We start from the raw sequence: 22,053 nt of genomic DNA, 5'->3' as shown, positions 1-22,053 counted from the left end.
CTGCATCCTTTGTCTTCTCGTATTACAAGCCTGGCATGGGTTGTTGTGCTCGAGATTGTGCTGTTTCTTCTTCTCTTTTCTTAATTAACTTCTGAAAAATAAGTCTGAACTGTTCCTTACTCTTATTTTAAAATTATTTCCGCCACATCGTTCCGACTTCTCGATTTTTTACCTTCATCCGCGTTCTCTATAATCCATAAATTTAGGCAATCCAAACAAATAAATATTTCCTTCTTGCTGATACTTTGTTGCAACGTAATGGCAGCTGGTCACGGCTTCCCGGGAGCCATTCCCGAGTTACAGGGAGGTTTTCCCTTCTCCCTTCAATGTTTGCAGATCCACAATAACAAATCAGTCCTCTTTCCCTTGGTTCTGCTGCCAAGGGAAGAGCTTTTAGGTCCACTTTACAGGGTGGATTTCATTGCTTTGTATTGTTCTTTCCGCTAAAGGCAAATTAGCTGTCACACAGTTCTCTCGATACGGGGGGGGGAGCGACCTCCGTTGCCTTTTTTACTCCACTTCCTGGCCAAATCAAATTCTTTTCAGATCCAAAATTTGTACTCACGGCCCAAATTGTGTTTTGGAGGTATCTGACGCTGCAAAGCCGTTGGCTTGGGGCTTCACGCCGCTGAGGTAGCGAATGGATCCAAAGCTCCGTCCCGGTCTGACTGCTCTCGGGGCTCTGAAAAAAGAGCTTGCCGGGCATCAACTGGGACTTCACGGAGCACTGCTGGATCTCCACGACTCCAGAACGCCCAATCTGAGGGTTTTCAGGGTGGCCGCGTCGCCCGAGCGGCTCACCCCTTCCTCAGCGGCGCTAGGGACCTCGGAGCCCGAGGAATCCCGTGCCGATCGGTAATGGCGCCAGACTGGAAGTCCCGCCAGCTCTTCTCTAAGCTTCACCATCCAGGCAACAAAGCCTGGGTGATCATAGGGAATGCCTTGTTCATAACATGTTTAAGGAAAATCCTCCCTCAGTTTTTGGAAAATGTCAGAACCTTGTATAAAGCTGAAGGCTTTTTGACTCACTTTTCCAATTCCACAGAGGCTGAAAAACAGATTAATGATTATGTACAGAGAAAAAGTCATGAGGAAATAGCCCATGTCATTGATGGTCTCAATCAAAAGGATGTACTGGTGCTTGTGAACTATATGATCTTTAGTCAGTTCCTCTCTGTTTATGAGGACCAGGCTCAAGACCTTGTCATGTCTTCCACCTTTAGGGAAAGGAAATTGTCAGCAAGGCAATGGAGGAATTTGTTGACCTTTACATGTTTGGCAGAGTCGTGACAGGTATTGGAGTAGTTGAAGTCTCCCATAACAACTATATCTTTCCTTTTGTAATGTTTGGTGATCTGCTTTAAGAAGGCATAATCCAAGTCTTTAGTCTAGCTTGGCGGTCTATAGCAGACACCCACAGTGAGGCCATTGGCCTATTATTTTTACCCATATACTCTCAATCTACTTTCCATGCTCCAGGTCATGGATTTCTTCACAATTAAACACATCCTTTACATATAACTATTATTAATCTTGTTTACTTCCTACCCTGTTTCTCATATTTTAAGACATACCCATAAAATAAGCCATAGCAGAATTTTTAAGCATTCAAGGAATATAAGCCATACCCCGAAAATAAGACATAGTGATAGGCACAGCAGCAATGCCGGCCGCAGCAGGAGGAGGAGGAAAAAAATAAGACATCCCTTGAAAATAAGCCATAGTGTGTTTTTTTTGAGGAAAAAATAAATATAAGACATGTCTTATAATATGAGAAACACGGTATACTCTGTGCATTGGTATAGAGACAACTGAAATCATAAGGCATTCCCTCCAGCTGCTTCCTTCTTGTCATTTCCTGCCCTTTGGCAGGTTTCTGGAGCAGCATCATTATCCTCAGTCCTAGATGTTCCTCTGTCATCTGTATTGTTGTCTCCCTCCCGCTCAGGATCTAGTTTAAAGCTCTCCTGATCAGATTTGTGACACTCTTAGCAAACACATTCTTGCCAACCGCTGTGGAGTGCTGCCCATCTTCTCCAAAAGTCCTTCTTCAAGGAAGCAGAGACCATGATCCAAGAAGCCAAGCCCTTCCTGATGACACCACCTGTGCAGCCAGTGATTTACTTCCAGTATTTTATTCTCTCTTCCTGGACCACGAACTTCAACAGGGTAGAGTGATGAAAAAACAACCTGTGCCTATGGCTATTCAGCTTTCTGTCCTTCATAGCCCCTTGCTGTATGCTGAAGCTGTATGTGGCAGTATTGTTTGTACCCACATGAATCAGAAGGAAAGGGTAGTGGTCAGTGGGATTTACATGAGGAAATGTAGCTATTTCCATCTGTGAAAACTTGTGAGAGTGTGAGAGGAAACCCAGGGCCACAAGATGGCTTGGTGCCATCAGGTTTGTAGGCCATTCAAAGGACCCCTTATCTTGGTTGCTGATACCATTGTGCAAAGTCTAGAGACCACTTGAAAAATCCATTGCTTCACATTCTGCTCTCTGTCCCTTTGATAATTCATGTTTGTTCTGCTTAATGGTTAATGCTGAAGACTAAGTATTATTTAAGTCTGATGCAAAACTAAGCAAGGAGTCACATAGCAACTAGAGTCAGTTGGAGATTCTGTAAGTATGATATACATTTTTCTTTTTCTCTTTATGTTTTATTGAATTCTATGCATGAGAACAGGATAGTTCCACTTTCCCTCTTCCCCCACCTTCCTATCCCTTCTCACTGACTTTGGTTTATCACAAAATCAGGGATGCAATACACGACAGTCAGAATGACCAATTATCTCAAGCACACACATAACAAAAATACTAACCACCACCAACATTTTTTGTTGATGGACTAGATACTTGTTTTTCTTGCAGAGATCACCATTTGGGATGCAATATCTCAGAATGCATGGTTTCATGGGGATTTGTCCCAACCTGAGTAGGGCACATTTAACCCCAAACTGGAAGCTCAAAAGTTCTGCAGAATGTGGCACAGTGCAACCAGAGAGAGCCCAGTCCCAACACTGGACCTTAACCAATATGTGGCCAGGGCACAAGCTGGATATTCCTTGCGTTATACAAAAAGACTGGGCACAATGCAGACTTGCTGTTTTTTAATAAAAGAAAAAGAAAAAAACCTTGCATCCAGCTTCTAAAAATGTGACATGTTTATTCAACTGCACTATTCACAAGACAGGTGAAATATATTTGCTAGGTAGGTAAAAATGGGACAGAGATGGTATTTCTCAAGTCCCACTGAAGTAAATGGCAGAGCTCTATTGATATGTTCTGATGGACCCTCCCAGTACACGGAAATGTAAAAAAAAAAACCCACTAGACTTCTGAAAAGTCAGCCCCTTCGCACAAGTCTGCAAAAGAAAATCAAATTATTTTTACTTGCAGGAAGATGATTTGATAATGATGCAAACATCAAAATGTCATTGTCCTACACAAATCAGCATAGCTAACTTTTGAAATATCTTATTCTATTCACATGCTCCATGGATGAAATATGTTGTGTGAATTACTAGCACAACCCACTATTTCATGTCCAGTGGGTTGAAAACTTGAACAAAACCCTGTCCTTTAAACAGAGTTAAACAGGATAATTTGATTAAAAATGGCTCTTTTACTGTTTGCAGGATATTTTCATTGTCGAAGAATACTTACCAATCCTAATGAAGGCCTTAATCTTCCTCTCCTCACTACTGAGTGTTCTCCAAGTTCACTGTCACCATGTTCCAGGACATCCTAAGGACTCTGAGGGTCATGGAGATAAAATTATATTTGAACACCCACATCCTCCTGTGGAAGAAGAACAGGCTCAGAACTTGACGTACGCTCATGAGATTGCTCCCAGTAATGCCAACTTTGCATTTAGATTCCACAAACACATAGCTTTAGGTGAAGCTGGCAAGAATATTTTCTTCTCTCCAGTCAGCATCTCCAGCACTTTCGCAGCACTGACGCTGGGTGCCAAGTCTGAAACCCAAAGCCAAATTTACAAAGGACTTGCTTTTAACCTTTCAGAGATTGAAGAGCACAAAATACACAAAGGATTCCATCAGCTCATCAGTGCCCTGAATGATCCAAACAACAAGGCCCAGATTAACACAGGGATTGCCTTATTCATAGATGAGCCACTGAAAATACTTCCGAAATTCCTGGAAGATGTCAAAACCTTGTATGGCGCCGAAGCCTTTTCATCCGACTTCCAGAATTCATCGGCAGCTAAAACCCAAATAAATGATTATGTGCAGGCCAAAACTCATGGGAAAATACCCCATGCGGTTGATGAGCTTGATCCAAGTACGGTGATGGTTTTACTGAACTACGTCTTCTTCAAAGGTATATTGAACGAAAGATAAATAAATTGGGGGTTTGTAAAAATAAATAAATCTCCAGGCATCTTCTAATCTGCTTTGCTCTGCCATTGGCTTTTGTAATTGCAATATTGGAATAAAATAAAAAATAAAAATCATCTTCAGGCATCTTCAGAATAAAAGGGGTTTTGTAGATGCAAATTAACAGCCATACAGGCACAAAGGCAGGTATAATAAAATTACCAGTAATTAAGAGGAGTTTTGGTTTTGAGGTAGAATGAAAGTCACAGCATGGAATCATGGGGGGGGGGTTAATTAAAGAAATGGGGGGTAGAGAAACTTTCCCATTCTTTTATGTTGGTTGTATGTGTTGGGTCTTTCAGCTTGTTCAACATCAACAAGAGTCAACATGGAAGCAGGGATACTTCTAATGGGCAATAAGATGTGATAAGATGTGTGCTTATCTTTGCTTTGGTAGTGTAGGGGTAGGAAACCTCTTCTCCACAGGCTAGATGCATTCCTCCAGACTTCTCTATCCATTCCTCGGGACTCTTCCCAGACCATACTCCCTTCCTCGGGGTCATGTCTCCCACTGGCCCTGCTCTGTATTTTCTTCAACACAGAGAATTGTATCCCCCAGGCTGCATCCCTCAGCCTTCCTGTTCCACATCCTCCATGCATTTGCATGGCAGGAATGTGTCCTTGAAGTGTGGCAATACCTCCCGATTCCCTGGGTCAAGAATAGAGAGATTGGTGGGGAAGTCTTTCTCTGACCATTTTTACCTCTGGCGCCAACTCCCCCTTGGCATGTTGCCCTTGTAAGGTTTCCCAGGAGAAAATGAAGCCCTTCGGCTTAAAAAGATTGCCCTCCATTCATTGCCCTGGTGAATTTCACGATCCATTTACTCAGTTCTTGGAACTTTTCTTTTCTTTTCTCCCTTCAAAGCCCATTGGAAATATCCTTTCAGCACTCACTTTACAAAGGAAGATGATTTTTTTGTGGATGCAAATACAACTGTGAAAGTCAACCTAATGTATCGAAATGGCTATTACAACTTTCTCCATGATGAAGAGCTGTCTTGCTCAGTGGTGGAAATTCCATACAAAGGAGATGCCAGTGCAGTTTTCATTCTGCCAGATGAAGGGAAAATGAAGCAGGTGGAGGATGGCTTGAGCATGGAATTTCTGGACAGATGTAAAAGATCCTTCATATATGAGTAAGTCTTCTATGTGCTGTTTTTAAAATGCTGCTGCTGTTAAGCTGGTATTCCATGGCATTTCTCCTTTGGCCATTTTGGGGAGAGAGGGCAATACAAAACTACCACCACCACCCCAAGAAAGAGAGCGGTGGAGGAGATGGGAGGAGACATTATGAGACATTTCATGAGGATGGAAGTGTGGAGATTTGTGCCCTTGCTCTTCCTATCTTTTACAACAGGGGCGGAGACCCTATAGCCCTCAAGATATTGTAGGACTACAACTCCCACCAGCCCCAGCCAGCACATTCAATGGTCATGGAGGATGGGAGTTGTAGTCCAAAACATATGGTCAACCAGAGGTTCCCCACCCCTGTTTTACAAGCAGGCCATGAGAAATAATCAGAAAGAAACACCCTCACTTTCTCAAGGGATGAGGAATTTTGGGGAATGGGGGTGGGATTTGGCACAGCACTACCTTTATTATAGCTAATGCCTTTATAGTACAGGACAAGAGTCATCAGTTTTGAAACCTAACTTGGATACATAGGAAGCTGCTTATCCCAAGTCAGACCATTGATCCATCTAATATAGCATAGTCGTAGGCAGCATTCACGTGGCAGCTTATTCCATTTTCACAATATTCTCTTAATCATTAAGATCCTCATTATACGTGAGCTTTCATGTGATATAAAAGACACCTCTGGAACTATAGGAATTAAAGGAGAGAGATGCAGGGATTGTAGAGTCCCATCTACAAATGTCTGGAGTTGTTTGGCCTCAACCCTCTTGATCATCTTCTCCAGAAATTGCAGTAAGCCACCGATATATACAGTAAACATACACGCACAACCAATTTGTTTATATTTTAAAATTAATATAAATGTATTGTTTTGGAACAAATTAAGTTTGAAGTGTGCTTTTGGGTGAAATATTAGGGGTGTGGCTCCCAGAGATCCATTGCATGAGGAATTTGGCTCTTCAGTTATACGTATATTCCGGCGTATAAGAGGACCCCCAACTTTTCCAGTTAAAATATAGAGTTTGGGATATACTCGCCGTATAAGAAATACGACCCAGTGTATAAGACGAACCCCGACTTTTGAGAAGATTTTCCTGGGTTAAAAAGTAATCTTATACGCAGGAATATATAGTAGAAATTTGAGATTCCAGAGTCAACAGGCTCCAAGTGAAAATCCATTGTATGGAGGTCAGTTCTTCATAACCACCATTTCTCCTCCAGTTATGGTCCTCCTTGATGCTAAAGTGCAGCCTCCCCCAACCTGGTGCCTTCCAGATTGGACTGCCCATCATGAGCTAACTAAAGTTGATGGCAATTTTAGTCTCAAAAATCTGGATGGCACTAGGTTAGGAAAGGCTCCTATGGAAGATGAATAACAGAAGCAGAAGGTGAGCAATGAAACCGCCCTGCTATTGATACCACCAGCATACAAATCCACTACTTGTCCCTGTTTAATTGTACATACCAATGTTATTTGCACTTCTGGAGGTAATCTAAACAAAATTATTTGCGCTCATAATTTAATGTTTGGATTTTGCTGTCCATGTGTTAATCAGAGAAATGCACCTGTACCTTCCAAAAATTTCCATTTCTGGATCCTATGATGTCAAAGGCATATTGCAGAGAATGGGTGTGACTGATGTCTTTAGCGACAAGTATGCTGACCTGTCTGGAATTACCGAGGAACCCGATCTGAAAGTTTCCACAGTAAGTATGTGAGGGGGACTGCTCCTGAATATTGTTGTCTTATACCTTTAATCAAGCACTTTAGAAAAGCATTTCATGAGAGATGTTCTGGTTGTGGGCATTATTATTGCTATTATTATTACTTGTGCCCTTTCACTCGGCATGTGCGAGGTCATTTGTCAAATTCATATACCCAAGGTGTTCAGTGCAAAGGGGGAGGATTGTTTCCAATCTTTGTCTCCACCACCTCAGGCAATGCATGTAAACATGCCCAGGAATAAGGAGAGCTTTCATCCCTTCTGCATTAGGTAGCTTCCATGCCCAGACTATATTTTGTTATGGGTAATGTGAATTCCTTATTCTGCAGGTCTTCAGAATCATTATATTTCTTCCATACGTTTGTGTCCTGAGTCATCTTGTGGGTGTGATGGCAATGCATTTTTCTTTATCTATGTTGCCAAGACATTTGGAATACTACGTACAATTCAAATCACCACACCTTAAAGAGAACACTGTAGACTAGGAAATAGTTCAGCAAAGGCCATCTGAAACAATAATAGGGTAAAGCAACGGCCTATAGAATTGTAGAACTGTAGAGTTGTAGAATTGTAGAGGTGGAAGGAACTGTCAGAATCATCTAGTCCAACCAGCTTTCGCATGAAGAGATCGAACCTGCAAACTTGGCATTATCAGCACCAGGCTCTAACCAACTGAGCTATAGGAGAAGTTACAATGTAGAAGTAGGGACAACGAAAGTAAATAAATAAATAAGAGGTGACATGATATTTCAGAAAGGGGCATCTAAATCGATTATGGGGGTAAAGGAACTCTCTGTTTCATTGCTGGGGCAGGGAGAATTGAGGCAAATAAGTGGCATGATAGAGGTAGAGAAGGGGGAAAGAGGGAAGCTCTTATCATTCATTGTACTAGAACCCAGAGGCACCTGGAACTTTTGGATATTTGCATGGAAGACAGAGGTAGTTACCCATTCAGCACACATGTTAAGGTAGGCTTTCCTCCATCACATATGAAGACAAGTAATATGTCACTATTTCCCTCCAGGCCATTCACAAGGCTGTCGTGGACATTCATGAGGGTGGCACTGAAGCCGCTGGAGCCACAGTTATAGAGCTTTCACCAAGGTTTGGAGGTCTTGCTCCTAATACTATCCTTAAAATCAACAGACCCTACCTGTTTCTAATTATGGAAAAGAAAACACACAGTGCCCTCTTCCTAGGGAAAATTGTGAACCCAACTGAAAAATGAATTCGTGATCAGATCGAAATTTCCCATTGCAATTTCCCCTGATCATTAAAACATGGATTTCCTCATTTTGTACTAGCCTAACCCCAGTAAGTGTTATCTGTTATCCCCCATTTGCTTTGAAATTAAATAAGGCAATGAGCACAAATCACTGCTGGAATAAAATTATTTGAAAATATTGTAATCTTGTAGACTATATTTCTTACACCATTTGTGGCCTGCAGCATGTTTCTGGCTATGGAAAGATATCTCTGTTTCAGTGGTTAATGCTGAATCCTGTAACAACCCCTGCTTCTAAAAAATGAAAGCTCCACAGGACCAGGCATAATTCTCAGGATCCCTATAATTTCTGCGGGATCAAGTAATGAGGGAATCAATCCGGGCCTGCTGAATATATTTTGCTGCCAGATGCAAGGAGCGAGATGGAACCAGTCATCCTTTTAGAAACAGAAGCCCGAGAGCTTAGATCTTCCTTCAAAACTGGCACTCACCATCACACCCCAGGGCTGCAAGCTAGTTTGGGCAGGTGCAAGCCAGGTCATGTGGTAAACACAGCTCTGTCTTCCACCAGATGGGAAACACCAGAGAGTGGGTTGAAGGAGGGTAGCTGGGGAGGCTGCCTTCACCACTGCCATTCAAGCATCCACCAATGAAGGCAGCTAATATGCTCTGTGTAATGGATGCAATTGTAGCCAACCCTGGATGCATAATGTTGGGTTGGGGGAGCAAGAGAAAAAAGGAGTAAGCACAATGGCCTTACAAAATATTAGGTTTAGAGTGGATCTGTTTGAAATGATTCAGCCAGAATCAAGGTTATTTTTTGCTGAAACAGGGGCCTGAAACATTCCGGTGCTTGGGAATTACTTCAACTGGGGACAGGAAGAACGATTTGCCTGTCTCCATTGCCTTAACCTTTTAAACACCTCTCTCCCTAAACAACAGCAAATCGATAGGGCAGACAATGTGTAACTCCAGCAAATGCCTGGGGTGGAGATGATGGTGATGTCTTCTTTATAGAAAATTGCTTTTAGAAATGTTAAGGCAAGGAAATGTTAATGGCTTTCCCCCATCCATGAAACAGATGGCCTTTTCTATTCCACAGACCTCCTGCCAAAGGGCCCAGACTCTTCTGTAACATCACACCGTTACCTTGGGAACATTCCAAACATCCTAAAAAAAATTCCTTCCAGTAGCACCTTTGTTGTTGTTTAGTCATTTAGTTGTGTCTGTCTCTTTGTGACCCCATGGACCAGAGCACGCCAGGCACTGCTGTCTTCCACTGCCTCCCACAGTTTGGTCAGACTCATGTTGGTAGCTTCAAGAACACTGTCCAACCATCTCGTCCTCTGTCGTCCCCTTCTCCTTGTGCCCTCCATCATGGGTGTAGGCAGGGGGGCAGGAGGGGGCAGCTGCCCCCCCCCTAGAAGCAAAAAATTAATGTATTTTACAGGCCATAACCAGCACTTTCCCCCTCCAAAAACTGAAGTGGAAAGGGCTTTGCTTTAGCAAGAGCAGCTCAGTCTCCACTTGCTGGGGGACGACGACACAGCTGTAACAAAAACACATCAAATAAATAAAGCAAAGTGGCTACCAGTAGTTAAGCAGTTAAGACAATGGGGAAGATATCCCCAGGCAAGATTCGATAGCTCAACACTTCACCCTATTGTTCTTCAGTGGGAGTTGTTAATGAACATTCAGGGATCACATTAAGAGTTCTACAGTATTGGCGATTTAATGAGGGTGCAGAGGATTCAATTTGACTAAGGTGGCTACAAGGCTAAAAGGAAGTGAATAAGAAAAGGGGGGCTGTAGCTTTGACAGACACAGTGATGTTTATAAAAAGCAGTGGTGTTCCAGTCTGCCCCTCCTCCTGCATCTGTATACTGTAAATCAGGGGTGGCCACCTCCCAAGAGACTCTGATCTACTCACAGAGTTAAAAACTGGGAGTGATCTACCCCCTTTTGGGGGGTTCAGGTCAAAGCTGTTGAGTTTTTTTTAAGGAAGGGAAGCCCTGTTTTTTGGGGTTTAGGTCAAACTTGTTGAGCTTCTTTTAGGAGGGAGGGAGGCCCATTTTTGTTTAGGGCTTCAGGTCATAGTTCAGCTTTTTTTAGGGAGGAGGAAAATTTTGGGTGAGCTTTTTTTAGGGGTGCCAGTGACCTAGCAGTGATCTACTACAGGCATCCACCTGTTGGACGTGCCTGCTGTAAATCAAGCAGAGAGAAAGCTGCTTACAAGGCTCCTATACAGGTGTACCGGTATCTTCCTCTTGCTGCAGAGTTCCAGCATCACAGTGTCACCCAGAGGCACCCACAAATATGAGTTATTCCTCTCCCTATTTCTTCCTTCCTTCCCTCCCTCTTCCATCCTTAATAAAAAACGGGGGGGGCAGATAAGCCCCACATAGAAAGCCCATCAACATGGGGGGGATGACTCTTTCAAATACGGTATTTACCAGTAATTTGGGGGGGGGGCACCTAGGCCTCTAGGAGTTGGCTGCTATGCCTAGGAGTAGGACAATTCAAGAAAGCAGAATGATGCATATGCTATGGTAATATATCAATAGAATCGTAGAATTGTAGTCGGAAGGGACCACAAGGGTCATCTAGTCCAACATTTTTTTCTAAGGCTTGAACCCACAACATAGTTGAAATATTATGCTGATATGCAGCAACGCCTCAGAGCCGTTGTGGCTGCGGCCCTGCCTTGCCTCGCCCGCCCTGCCACCCCCTCTCACCTGCCCGACCCTCCCGTCCTGTCCAGCCAAGCAGGGTAGCTGCCAACGCTGCCAGCCCCAGAAGCACAAGGTGGCCGCTGCCGCCGCCTCCACAATGTCATTGGGCCCGCTGGCCCTTTAGCCCCGCTCACATTCTCACTCCGTGGCCCCTCCCCTCCCATGCCTTGGCCCCACCCCTGAACGACCATGGCTCCCTTCTCATGAAGGGGCCAAAGATGATATCTGAAGAAGTGTGCATGCACACGAAAGCTCATACCAATAACAAACTTAGTTGATCTCTAAGGTGCTACTGGAAGGAATTTTTTATTTTGTTTCAACTACGGCAGACCAACACGGCTACCTACCTGTAATCCAATCACCCTGTTTCTGTTCACATTTCAGGGAAGGGGCAAAGGATAGTTCTCTTGCCCTGCCAATGGCCCTCAATGACCTTGAATTGCTTCTTAATGGCCCTAGCTTGGTCATGTCGTTTTGCATAGGCTAGTCCAGGAATTACTCTGCAGCATGTATTTGCCCTTCATATCCCAAATAATCAACATCCTGCCATTTATTAATTTCTGCTGTTTGCTAAAAGACTCGATGGTTAAGGATGGTGGGCCTTGAAGTCCAACAACATCTAGAGGAACACACATTCACCTTCCCTGGCTCAAAGCTTTTTCTTCTGCCCTTATCTCATGGCCTTTTTGTGCAATATGCAAGAAGACTAAAAACAAATTGCATCACATTTTGGTTCTCTGCTTTCCTTGGAAAATCCTTGTTTGTTCTGTTTAATGGTTAATTATGAAAACTGGGCATTTGGTGCATAGAAAATATGCACTAAGAAAAATAGGAGCAGAAACCTGCTGAATGCAAGAAGATTCTTCTGGATATTCTGTAAGTATGCACATGTCATATTGTTTATGCTCCTTGCAACATATCTAGTCTTAGTCCAGGCACTACTTTAGATTAATAGACACTGGAAAACACTGACTTATGTTCTTGGCTATGCTTTTCCCATAGCCACAGCCTTGGATTCAATCCAAAATAAAGCATGGTGGGAATGTAAGAAAGTGAAAGGCTTCTGGGAAATGTTTTATAATGAGATGAAAAAGATGTTGAAATATACATTTTTTTAAAAAAAACAAGAAGCATTTTTACTTGGTATTGTAGGCACTGACATTAAAAGACAAGATAAAAACTGTTTTTATATGTGACAACTGCAACAAGAGTATTTTTGGCACAGAAATAGAAGCAGGAAGAACTACCGATGAAAGAGGAATGACAGTTGAAATTGATTGACTACACAGAATTGGATAAGATGACAGGGAGAATTCAAAACCGGCGGGACCAGAATTTTTTTGAAAGATTGGAGTAATTATACGAGTTATCCGAAAGACAATGGTAACCAGCTGACTACACTTGTAGGACTACAAGAAGTTTTGTAAGGAGAACTATTTGAAATATTGCAGAAAAGATTTATGAGAATGGATTTTAAGTTATGGATTATTAAAAAGTAATAGGATAACAAATGCAAGATTAAGAGATGAGGTTTGAAAATCATTACACGTGGTTGATGGAAGTCTGAGGCTAAAATAGTTAAAATGTTGTTTAAGATGAGATGAGATGAGATGTTTGTTTGGAAAATATCTGTAAAAGCTAATAAAAATGTATGTATGTGTGTATATATATATATGGCACTCTCTATCTGGTTTCCCAGCCTTCAGCTTTTCGGTTTCTAGCTTACATTGCTCCACTCTGGCCTTTGTCCTTCTACCAGCCAGCTGAGGGAGGGGGGCTCACCCATTTTCCATCTGTCTCAGAGCCACTCCCTTTGTTTCCTTAATGGCCCATTACCTCACCAGAAAGCTCCTTGTAGATTTTAACACATGTTGGATCCAGGAATTAGAAGGGTATTGATATACAGCCTACCTGCCCCCACCCAAAAAACTCATAACAAGTGGTTAAGGATGAAGACTTTAACCGAGAAGGAGATATATAAGCAGAATTTTTAACAGGTATCAAGACTGGTTTTAAAATGATGCACAAGTGACATATGAACAGATGAAAGATGGTATTCAAGTAAAGCCTCTCCCCCCCCCAGTTTTTACAGATCTAAAACTTTTGTTGTCAATCAACAGAGACAGAAATATAACTTAAATTGAGAGAAAGCTGAATTTGAAAAATTCGTTTAAACAAATGGCAGGCGGCAGAGTTAAACTAAGATATAAGAGATCTTATCAGACGGTCTAAAAGAAGAGGGAAATGGTTATAAAGTAAAATAAAATGGAATAAAAACTTGAAAAGGATTAACCCAGAAGACGTGCTATGCATTGGCAAGAGGTTTTCCAGAACATTGCAATCTGTTCATTTGTTCATTCATTTTTCATTTCCCCAATCCATCTGAAAATTTTGGGGCGACCTATCTACTAAAAAAAATTGTGTTGGGCAATGCAGTTTTATTATGTATAGTAGTTCTTAAAGTTTGTGGATGTTATCTATAATGCGATAACTTTGTTTTCAAAGTCTTTTGCTTTTATTGGTATCTTCTTATAATTTTTTTAAGACTATTTTACGGAAACCACTTATAGATTTATAGATGGATTAAGCCATGTACAGTAAAGACTTGGTAAAATAAATAAATCTGAACTCTTATGTGGGGAGGGGGATGACCACCACTTGTGCAGAGTGTTGCCCGGGAGGATGAATATGCAAATGAGGAGCCTGGCAACCTGGAACTGCGGGTGGAGGGAGGTTATTATGAGACCCGACAGAGAGACAGTGCCTTATGAGAGATGCAAAAGCAGTGAAGGGGAGATTGCAGAAGGCTTGAGAGGAGCTGGCCGGGAGATTGACTAAGCAAACGGAGGGAGGGAGGTTGGGACAAAACAGATGGAGGGTCATTGGAGTTGTGCAAGGAAGGTAGGGAAAAGACAGAGAAGTGAGAGGAGAGTAGAGTTGCAGTGTAGTAACAGGAAACTAAGGAAGATGTTAAGGAGACAGGCTGCCAAGGAGGCTTGAAAAGGCAGGGGAGATGATGCAGTCAGATTCCAGGGGGTTGTTCCTGCCTCTGTGATGAACCAAAGGAACAGCAACACACAGTGAAGTCTTATTTTTATTCTGTGCTGTAGCAGTTCATCATCCATTGATGGCCGTCGCTGGTGAAGCATCTCAGACTCCCTTGTAACATCCAGGAGGAATATAAAAACATTCTTGCTCCCTCTTGCTTACTCATCCCAGCAACCTTGGGGTTATTAATTGTGAAGGTATGTGGCTTTTTTAAAAAGGGCGTTCTTAACTGCTTTTAAATGTTTTGTTTTGTATTGTGTAGTTTTGGCTATTGTGTATGTTTGTCCAGGATTTCTCTGAGAGGAAGGGCAGGATAGAAATTGTGTTAGTGGCAGTATTAGTCTGGGAGGAGCTGATTGCTTTCAGGAGGTTATTTAAATTGTTTTTAGAAGGTCCTTTTGGAAAATAAATAAGTTTGAATAGTATTGTTTCAATATTGGTGCGTTTGTTTGGCTGGGGCTGGTGGGAGCTGTAGTCCTACAACATCTTGAGTGGCACTAGGTTGCCAAAGGTTTGTCTATGCCAGCTGGCAGTGGCTCTCCAGAGTTTCTGACTCCAGCCCTACCTGGAGATGCCAGAGATTAAGCTTGGCAGCTTCTGCATGCAAAGCAGAGGCTCTGCCACTGAGCTACTGAGCTACGCTGTAGGCTGGTGAGGAAGAGAGAACATGGGGAACTGCCCAATATTGAGCCCACTCACTGGCCCCAGCACCATCAACATTAGTTTCTCTGGTGTGTGCATTTTTATACACACTTTACCTTAACAAATGAATTGTTGTACCCATTGCTTGGTTGGAGAACCACGTTGCAAAATTCAGAGCACTGTCTTTCTGTTCACATTTTCTTTTGGGAAGGGCAGATTAAATGGGTTTGCCTTTAAATGCAAAGCCAACCAAATTTCTTCCCCCATCCCTAGCTACTGCACATCTCATTTTAGTCTTCTGTTGTGGTCATGTTCTTGTGTGCATGTTGAATGAAATAGGGAGGGACGTGCCTGTGTATGTATTCACATCCCGGCCTTTTTGTATGGGAGGGAGAGGAAGTTATGCCCTAGAGAACTCATGAAGGGATTTCTACAGCATAGCATTACCAGAATTAGTTGTGGGTCGTGCACACACACATGGATCCGCATCATACACAAGTGTTTGCAGAAGTATTACTCTCTTTTTTTCAAATAATTTTTATTCATATTAAAACAACATAGAAAAATATGCCCCAAAAAGCAAAAATGGAAAAAAGATAAAAAAGAAAGAAAGAAAAGGAAAAAGGAAAAATATATAACATCTTAATCTTGTTTCTTAACTTTGTAGACTTCCTCACATCCCCCTCATTGAGTTCGTTATTATAACTAAATCATGCAATTTTCATTTATCTTAAACACTTCTCACTATTTCTTAAATCATCTAACATTTCTTATATCTTAAACATTTATCAATAATAATCATTTAAACATTTATCAATACTAATCATTACAAACACCCTAGTCTAACAACTAATCCCCTTTACTTTTCTCCAAAGCCAATATTTCATACCCAAAAATATCCATACAATCTATTTCAACTTCTTATTCAAATTTAATACCTTTACATCTATTTCAGCCCCCCCTCCCTTGGAGTCAGTATCTCCAGAAGTTTCGACAAGCTCCTTATAACAATCCAGATTCAAACCATCTTTATCAATCCAGTTATCCCATAAATTAGCAACTTTTACCCCACTCCCACTCTGACCCACTCCACCCCTTGCTCTATCCACTTCATCACCTGCTGGTCCCCCAATTTCTTAAATAATTCCCACTTCTTTCCATTTTCCCTCCCCTTAAATCTTCTTCCCTTTTTGTGTTTGCAGAAGTATTACTTTGGGGGTTGTCAAGTTCATGCTTATATCAGAGAATCAGAAGTCTGTCTGAATGCAGGAAGCTTCTCTATAAATGGTGGGGAGAGAGAGAGAGCAGGCGTATTCCCCCCCCCCATGAGTTTCTAAAATTTGTGAGCAAGTCGTCATATGGTAATGTCTCATTTTTAGGTGGATACACCTCATTGCTCATACACAAAGATAACAATAATTTAAACCTCGAAACTCTACATAAAGCACCAATGACCCCATTGCACAAAGTAATGCAGCCAACTATTAAGTCTACATCCCCCACGCACAAAAAAAACCTTCAGAGATATTGTTGTTGTTTTTAAAGAAACCTAATTACTTATACCTCAAGGGTACACACCTGTCCATACACAAAATAAATAAGAGCCTCTCACATTTGGGCGGGGAAACTTGTGCGAAATGGGTAAAGTCTGCCATCTAGTGAGAGAGAGTGTGCATTTGCAAGAAAGATCTGCTTGCTCTGACATTCCTGGTATTTTAAAGCTGCTTCATCTATGCATATTGGGATGATATGAAAAGGCCCTCCTGTTAGGTGAAGTGAAGTAGCCGCCTCAGGCAACTGCTTTTGGGGTGTCATGAAAGGATAGTGAATTATTAGTTAGTTAACTGGTGGGATTTTCTGCCTCTAGTGCCAAAATAACTTTGCAATCCTTGAGTCAAGTCTTGGTGTGGGCTATTTGTTGCCCCACCTTACTAAAATGTACTGGGCCAACCCTGAAGAAAGGGTCATAACAAAACCCAGAAAAGTCTTTTTTTTTCCTGGGCACAAAAGTGGAGCACTACCAAGAAAACGTGGTCTTCAACACAACAATTGACAGCATGCAGACTCTGCCTGTCCTTCCCTCCCTTGATAAGTGGAAGAACCCCATCAACTCCCAGGCATGAGATAAAGCATGATGTTGCATTTGTTGACAATGCACTGAAACTGGTCTGGAAGTGTCAGGGCCTTGTGGCATGCATCATCTTGCTTCATTACCCAACCAGGGTGGGTAACCTTGAATACTATGCATTATCCTGGTAAAAAACTGCGAGGGATTCCTTACCAGTAGCAAGCAGGGGTCAGCTGCAGAAATGTGAGGAGCCAGGATGACACCCGATTGCATACCCTTAACCAGTGCTATTTTTCTAGAAAAAGAAGGGCCGGAACTCAACATGAATGCCTCCCTTGGTCTCTTTTAATGGCAATGGTGCCTACCTGAGAGGTGCCAGAACTAAATTCTGGTAAGTTTCAGCTGAAAAAAAGCCCTGCCCTTAACACAGAGAGACATACACAATCTCTCTCTCTCTCTCTCTCTCTCTCTCTCTCTCTCTCTCTCTCTCTCTCTCTCTCTCACACACACACACACACACACACACAGCACTGTTTCGCATGGAAACAGGCATATGTTATTCAATGTTTGGTAACACCACTCAAGTTTTTAAATTCAATTTTCTCCATAAACTTTTTTTATTTATATACATTTTGTAAACAAACAAACAAAATCTTTCCAAGGCCTTTTATCTGTCCCAGCTGCAAATCAGTAACCCCAGCAGAAGAGTGCAAATAACACGAATGTGCAGCTAAATTCCGAGCCATGCCTTAGAACTCTTCAAAGCCTCCAACTTCAAAATGCAATTGCATCTCTGAAAATGACATTCACACAATGACAAAATGCATGGACACTTCTGACAGATTTCCAAGAAGTGAAAGTCTCCTCTTTTCCACATGCAGCTGCTGGGTGACCATGAGCTAGTCACACTTCTCTGAGGTTTCTCAGCCCCACTCACCTCACAGAGTGTTTGTTGTGGGGGAGGAAGGGAAAGGAGAATGTTAGCCACTTTGAGACTCCTTAGGGTAGTGATAAAGCAGGATATCAAATCCAAACTCTTCTTCTTCTTCTCTCTGCAGATATTTTTGCAGAGGAAGGAGCTGCAACTGGACCCTTGGTACAACACCAGTCCTTTTCTCTCTCAGTTTCTATTTGCTGAACAGCTGATGGGTGGGAGGGGGATCCAGTGGCCAGATTAAACCAGTCTGTGGGTTGCTTCTAGCCCACGAGCTTTGAATTCCGCACCCTTGTTCTAAGCATTCGTAAAGCAGTACCTTATGCATGCTTCCCATATGGAGTTTTAAGCAGGAATATGGATCACATCCAACTGTAGACACTGAGACAAGAGGCAGGGTAGCAGGGCAGACCAAAGATTGCAATAGGGACTGCAGCAGCAAGCATGTGGCAGATAGAGAAGTACTGGGGCTAGCCAGGAAACTGCAGACACCTGCCATATTGTAACCAGCTCCTTTGTACCTGCTACCTGTTGTGTAAGCTAAAATTATGACCCCAGTGGATGTTGGATGTTGGGTCAACATTATAGCCTCCTATCAATTCTGGTATTCTGTAACGAAGTTGCTGAATAAATATTTTGCAACTCAGTAAACATGGGTGGGTGGGTAAATCAACTATGTTTCATCGTTGTTTGCTCTGCTTTTCCTGGTTGCTAAATAATCCACTCCTTTCATGTTAGGGATATCAGAGCTGAGGGTACCTTTTTCGTTCCCAACCTTCGAGTCAGCTTTCTTGTTTACTTAAGGCAGAGGTGTCCAAACTTTTTTCAAAGAGGGCCACATTTGATTAAGTGAACATGTGTGAGGGTCGACCAAAGGGGTTTTTTTTTAGGATTGAAGTTGTTGAGCTTCTTTTGGGATTTCCCCCCGAAGTTGTTGAGTTTTTTATTTAGGATTTAAGTTCTTGAGCTTTCTTTACGATTTCACCCTAGGAAATAAACTGCCACAGGGGCCGGATTAAACCGAATGGTGGGCCAGATGAGGCCCCTGGACCACACTTTAGACATGCCTGACTTAAGGACTCCTATAAATCCAGATGGCTCCAACTCATACACAGCGAAATGAGATCTATTGGTAATGACTTGGAATCTATATAAATAAAAATGTAAATGTCTGTTTGTACAAAGTCTATGCGCTCCAAAAGTTCTTGACCGATTGCTTTGAAATTTTGACATAATGTTGCATACGAATAGGGGAGTGTTTCTGTATAATTAGATTATATAGATGTCACACCTGTGGCAGGTAAACCCCTGTTTTTTGCAAACAGAGCACCATCTGTTGGGCGTCGAGATTATATAGATGTCACACCTGTGGCAGGTAAACCCCTGTTTTTTGCAAACAGAGCACCATCTGTTGGGCGTCGAGATTATATAGATGTCACACCTGTGGCAGGTAAACCCCTGTTTTTTGCAAACAGAGCACCATCTGTTGGGCGTCAAAGTAACACATGCTATACTAAATGCATCAGTGAGGAAATGCATCAGTGAGCAGAGGCTGCTGGGAGCGGCTGCCCAGGCGGCTCCTTCTCCAAGGGCGGCGGCCGGATCTTGCCCCTTCGCCCGGCGGGCCCCAGCAGGAGCATGCGGTATGTAAGTTGGAGAGAGGGAGAGGTCAGGGTGCCAGGTGCCATCACACAGGAGGAATATGATGTCACCCGCTGATGAAAAAAGAGACAGGGGTATCACAACGTCATGCGACTGGTGTGGGGAACGGCGACAGTGAGTGAAGGAGGCCCATGGGTTTGGGGAGCTTGAATAGGATGGGACGGGCGGGCGGGATTTGCCAGAATGCCCGTGGGTAGGGGAGTCTTTGGGGGGGAATTAATGTCTACAAAATGAAGGGGGACTATGAAACAGCGGGGAGGGGGACTTCTCTACTTTCAATACAACCCTGCTGTCTGTGTCTTATCTATCAACGAAACTCACCATTTGGATCCCTTCAGGCCTCACCATGGGACTGAAACTGCTTTGGTCGCACCATGGGTCGCACCTTTGGTCGCACCATGGGACTGAAACTGCTTTGGTCGCACTGGTCGATGATCTCCGGCGGGCTAGGGACAAAGGTGAGAGCTGTTTCCTAGTACTGCTGGATCTCTCAGCGGCCTTTGACACCATCGACCATAACATTCTTCTAGACCGTCTAGAGGGGCTGGGAGCTGGGGGCACTGTCATACAGTGGTTGCGCTCCTTCCTCCTGGGCCGTGTTCAGAAAGTGATGGGGGGGTAAGTGTTCAGACCCCTGGCCTCTCACTTGTGGGGTGCCTCCGGGTTCCGTTCTCTCCCCCATTCTTTTTAATATCTATATGAAGCCGCTGGGAGAGATCATCAGGGGGTTTGGGCTGGGTGTTCATCAGTATGCAGATGACACCCAGCTCTACCTTTCTTTTAAATCAGAACCAGTGAAGGCAGTGAAGGTCCTGTGTGAGTGCCTGGAGGCGGTTGGAGGATGGATGGCGGCTAACGGATTGAGGTTGAATCCTGACAAGACAGAAGTACTGTTTGTGGGGGACAGGAGGCGGGCAGGTGTGGAGGACTCCCTGGTCTTGAATGGGGTAACTGTGCCACTGAAGGACTAGGTGCGCAGCCTGGGAGTCATCTTGGTCTCACAGCTGTCCATGGAGGCACAGGTTCATTCTGTGTCCAGGGCGGCTGTCTACCAGCTCCATCTGGTACGCAGTCTGAGACCCTACCTGCCCGCAGACAGTCTCGCCAGAGTGGTGCATGCTCTGGTTATCTCCCGGTTGGACTACTGCAATGCGCTCTGCGTGGGGCTACCTTTGAAGGTGACCCGGAAACTGCAATTAATCCAGAATGCGGCAGCTAGACTAGTGACTGGGAGTGGCCACCGGGACCACATAACACCGGTCCTGAGAGATCTACACTGTCTCCCAGTATGTTTCTGAGCACAATTCAAAGTGTTGGTACTGACCTTTAAAGCCCTAAACCAGGGGTCCCCAGACTACGGCCCGGGGGCCGGATGCGGCCCAATTGGCCTGCCAATCTGGCCCGTGACGACCCCCGCTGCCGCCGCCGCCCACTCTTACGGCGCGCAGCGCGGCAGCGCTCTTCCGGGTCGGGGAAAAAAGTGCCGAAAATCCTTTGTGTGCATGCGTATGGGCCTCTCCCGACCCGGAAGAGGTCATTTCTGGTGCACTTCCGGGTCGGGGGAGGCCCATATGCATGCGCACAATGGATTTTCTGCGCTTTTTCCACCCTGGAAGCGCGCCGCCGCGCCAGTAAGCGCCCGTGCGCATGCGCACGGGCGCGCACTCCCCCGCCCGCTGGCCCGCCACGTGATCGGTGCGGTGGGAACCGGCACAAACGCCCGTAAGTCTGGGGACCCCTGCCCTAAACGGCTTCGGTCCTGTATACCTGAAGGAGCGTCTCCACCCCCACCATTCAGCCTGGACACTGAGATCCAGCACTGAGGGCCTTCTGGCGGTTCCGTCATTGCGAGAAGTGAGGTTACAGGGAACCAGACAGAGGGCCTTCTCGGTAGTGGCACCCACCCTGATGTCAAGGCAATAAGTAACTACAGTATTTTACTTTTAGAAGACAACTGAAGGCAGCCCTGTTTAGGGAAGTTTTTAAATGTTTGATGCTGTACTGTTTTTAATATTCGATTGGAAGCCGCCCAGAGTGGCTGGGGAAACCCAGCCAGATGGGCGGTGTATAAATAATAAAATATTATTATTATTATTATTATTATTATTATTATTATTATTATTATCACGTCCAATCTTAGACTGAGCCACAGCAACAAGTGGCCGGGTACAGCTAGTTACAGGTATGTAGCCGTGTTGGTCTGACGTTGTCAAAACAAAAACAAAACAAAAAATCCTTCTAGTAGCTCCTTAGAGACCAACTAAGTTTGTCATAGGTATGAGCTTTCGTTTGCATGCACACTTCTTCAGATACACTGAAACAGAAGTCACCAGACCCTTATGTATAGTCAGAGGTTGGGGGTATTACTCAGAAGGGTGGTGGGAATGGGTGATTGACCGATAGGAGTGGTAAACCTGTTGATGACTGTTAACGACTGTTAATGACTGCAATTGGTCTTGCTTTTTCCTGCCCTGCACCC

At 43.7% G+C, this 22,053-nt stretch overlaps 1 protein-coding gene across 1 annotated transcript; it reads left to right on the top strand.

The window, feature by feature from the left end:
• The first annotated feature begins 2,206 nt into the window (after window positions 1-2,206).
• On the top strand, window positions 2,207-8,666 carry LOC118080839 (alpha-1-antitrypsin-like). Its single transcript, XM_035106720.3, has 5 exons — window positions 2,207-2,624; window positions 3,641-4,346; window positions 5,268-5,538; window positions 7,096-7,246; window positions 8,288-8,666. Exons 2-5 carry the CDS (start codon window positions 3,677-3,679, stop codon window positions 8,489-8,491), a joined length of 1,296 nt encoding a protein of 431 aa, XP_034962611.3. The 5' UTR covers window positions 2,207-2,624; window positions 3,641-3,676; the 3' UTR covers window positions 8,492-8,666.
• The last annotated feature ends 13,387 nt before the right edge of the window (window positions 8,667-22,053 follow it).

This window comes from Zootoca vivipara, chromosome 1 (genome assembly GCF_965207765.1).
Source record: "Zootoca vivipara chromosome 1, rZooViv2.hap1.1, whole genome shotgun sequence".
Classification (NCBI taxonomy): domain Eukaryota; kingdom Metazoa; phylum Chordata; class Lepidosauria; order Squamata; family Lacertidae; genus Zootoca; species Zootoca vivipara.
The sequence above is the reverse complement of the archived record's forward strand: the minus strand, read 5'-3'. Positions and strand labels throughout refer to the sequence as shown.

Bases quoted from the DNA above. Each gene is read 5' to 3' on its own strand.
- LOC118080839 (XM_035106720.3), top strand. From the start codon at position 3,677: ATGAAGGCCTTAATCTTCCTCTCCTCACTACTGAGTGTTCTCCAAGTT. The intron at 5,539-7,095 runs GTAAGTCTTCTA...TGTGTTAATCAG, and splicing joins AAAAGATCCTTCATATATGA to AGAAATGCACCTGTACCTTC. The intron at 7,247-8,287 runs GTAAGTATGTGA...ATTTCCCTCCAG, and splicing joins CCGATCTGAAAGTTTCCACA to GCCATTCACAAGGCTGTCGT.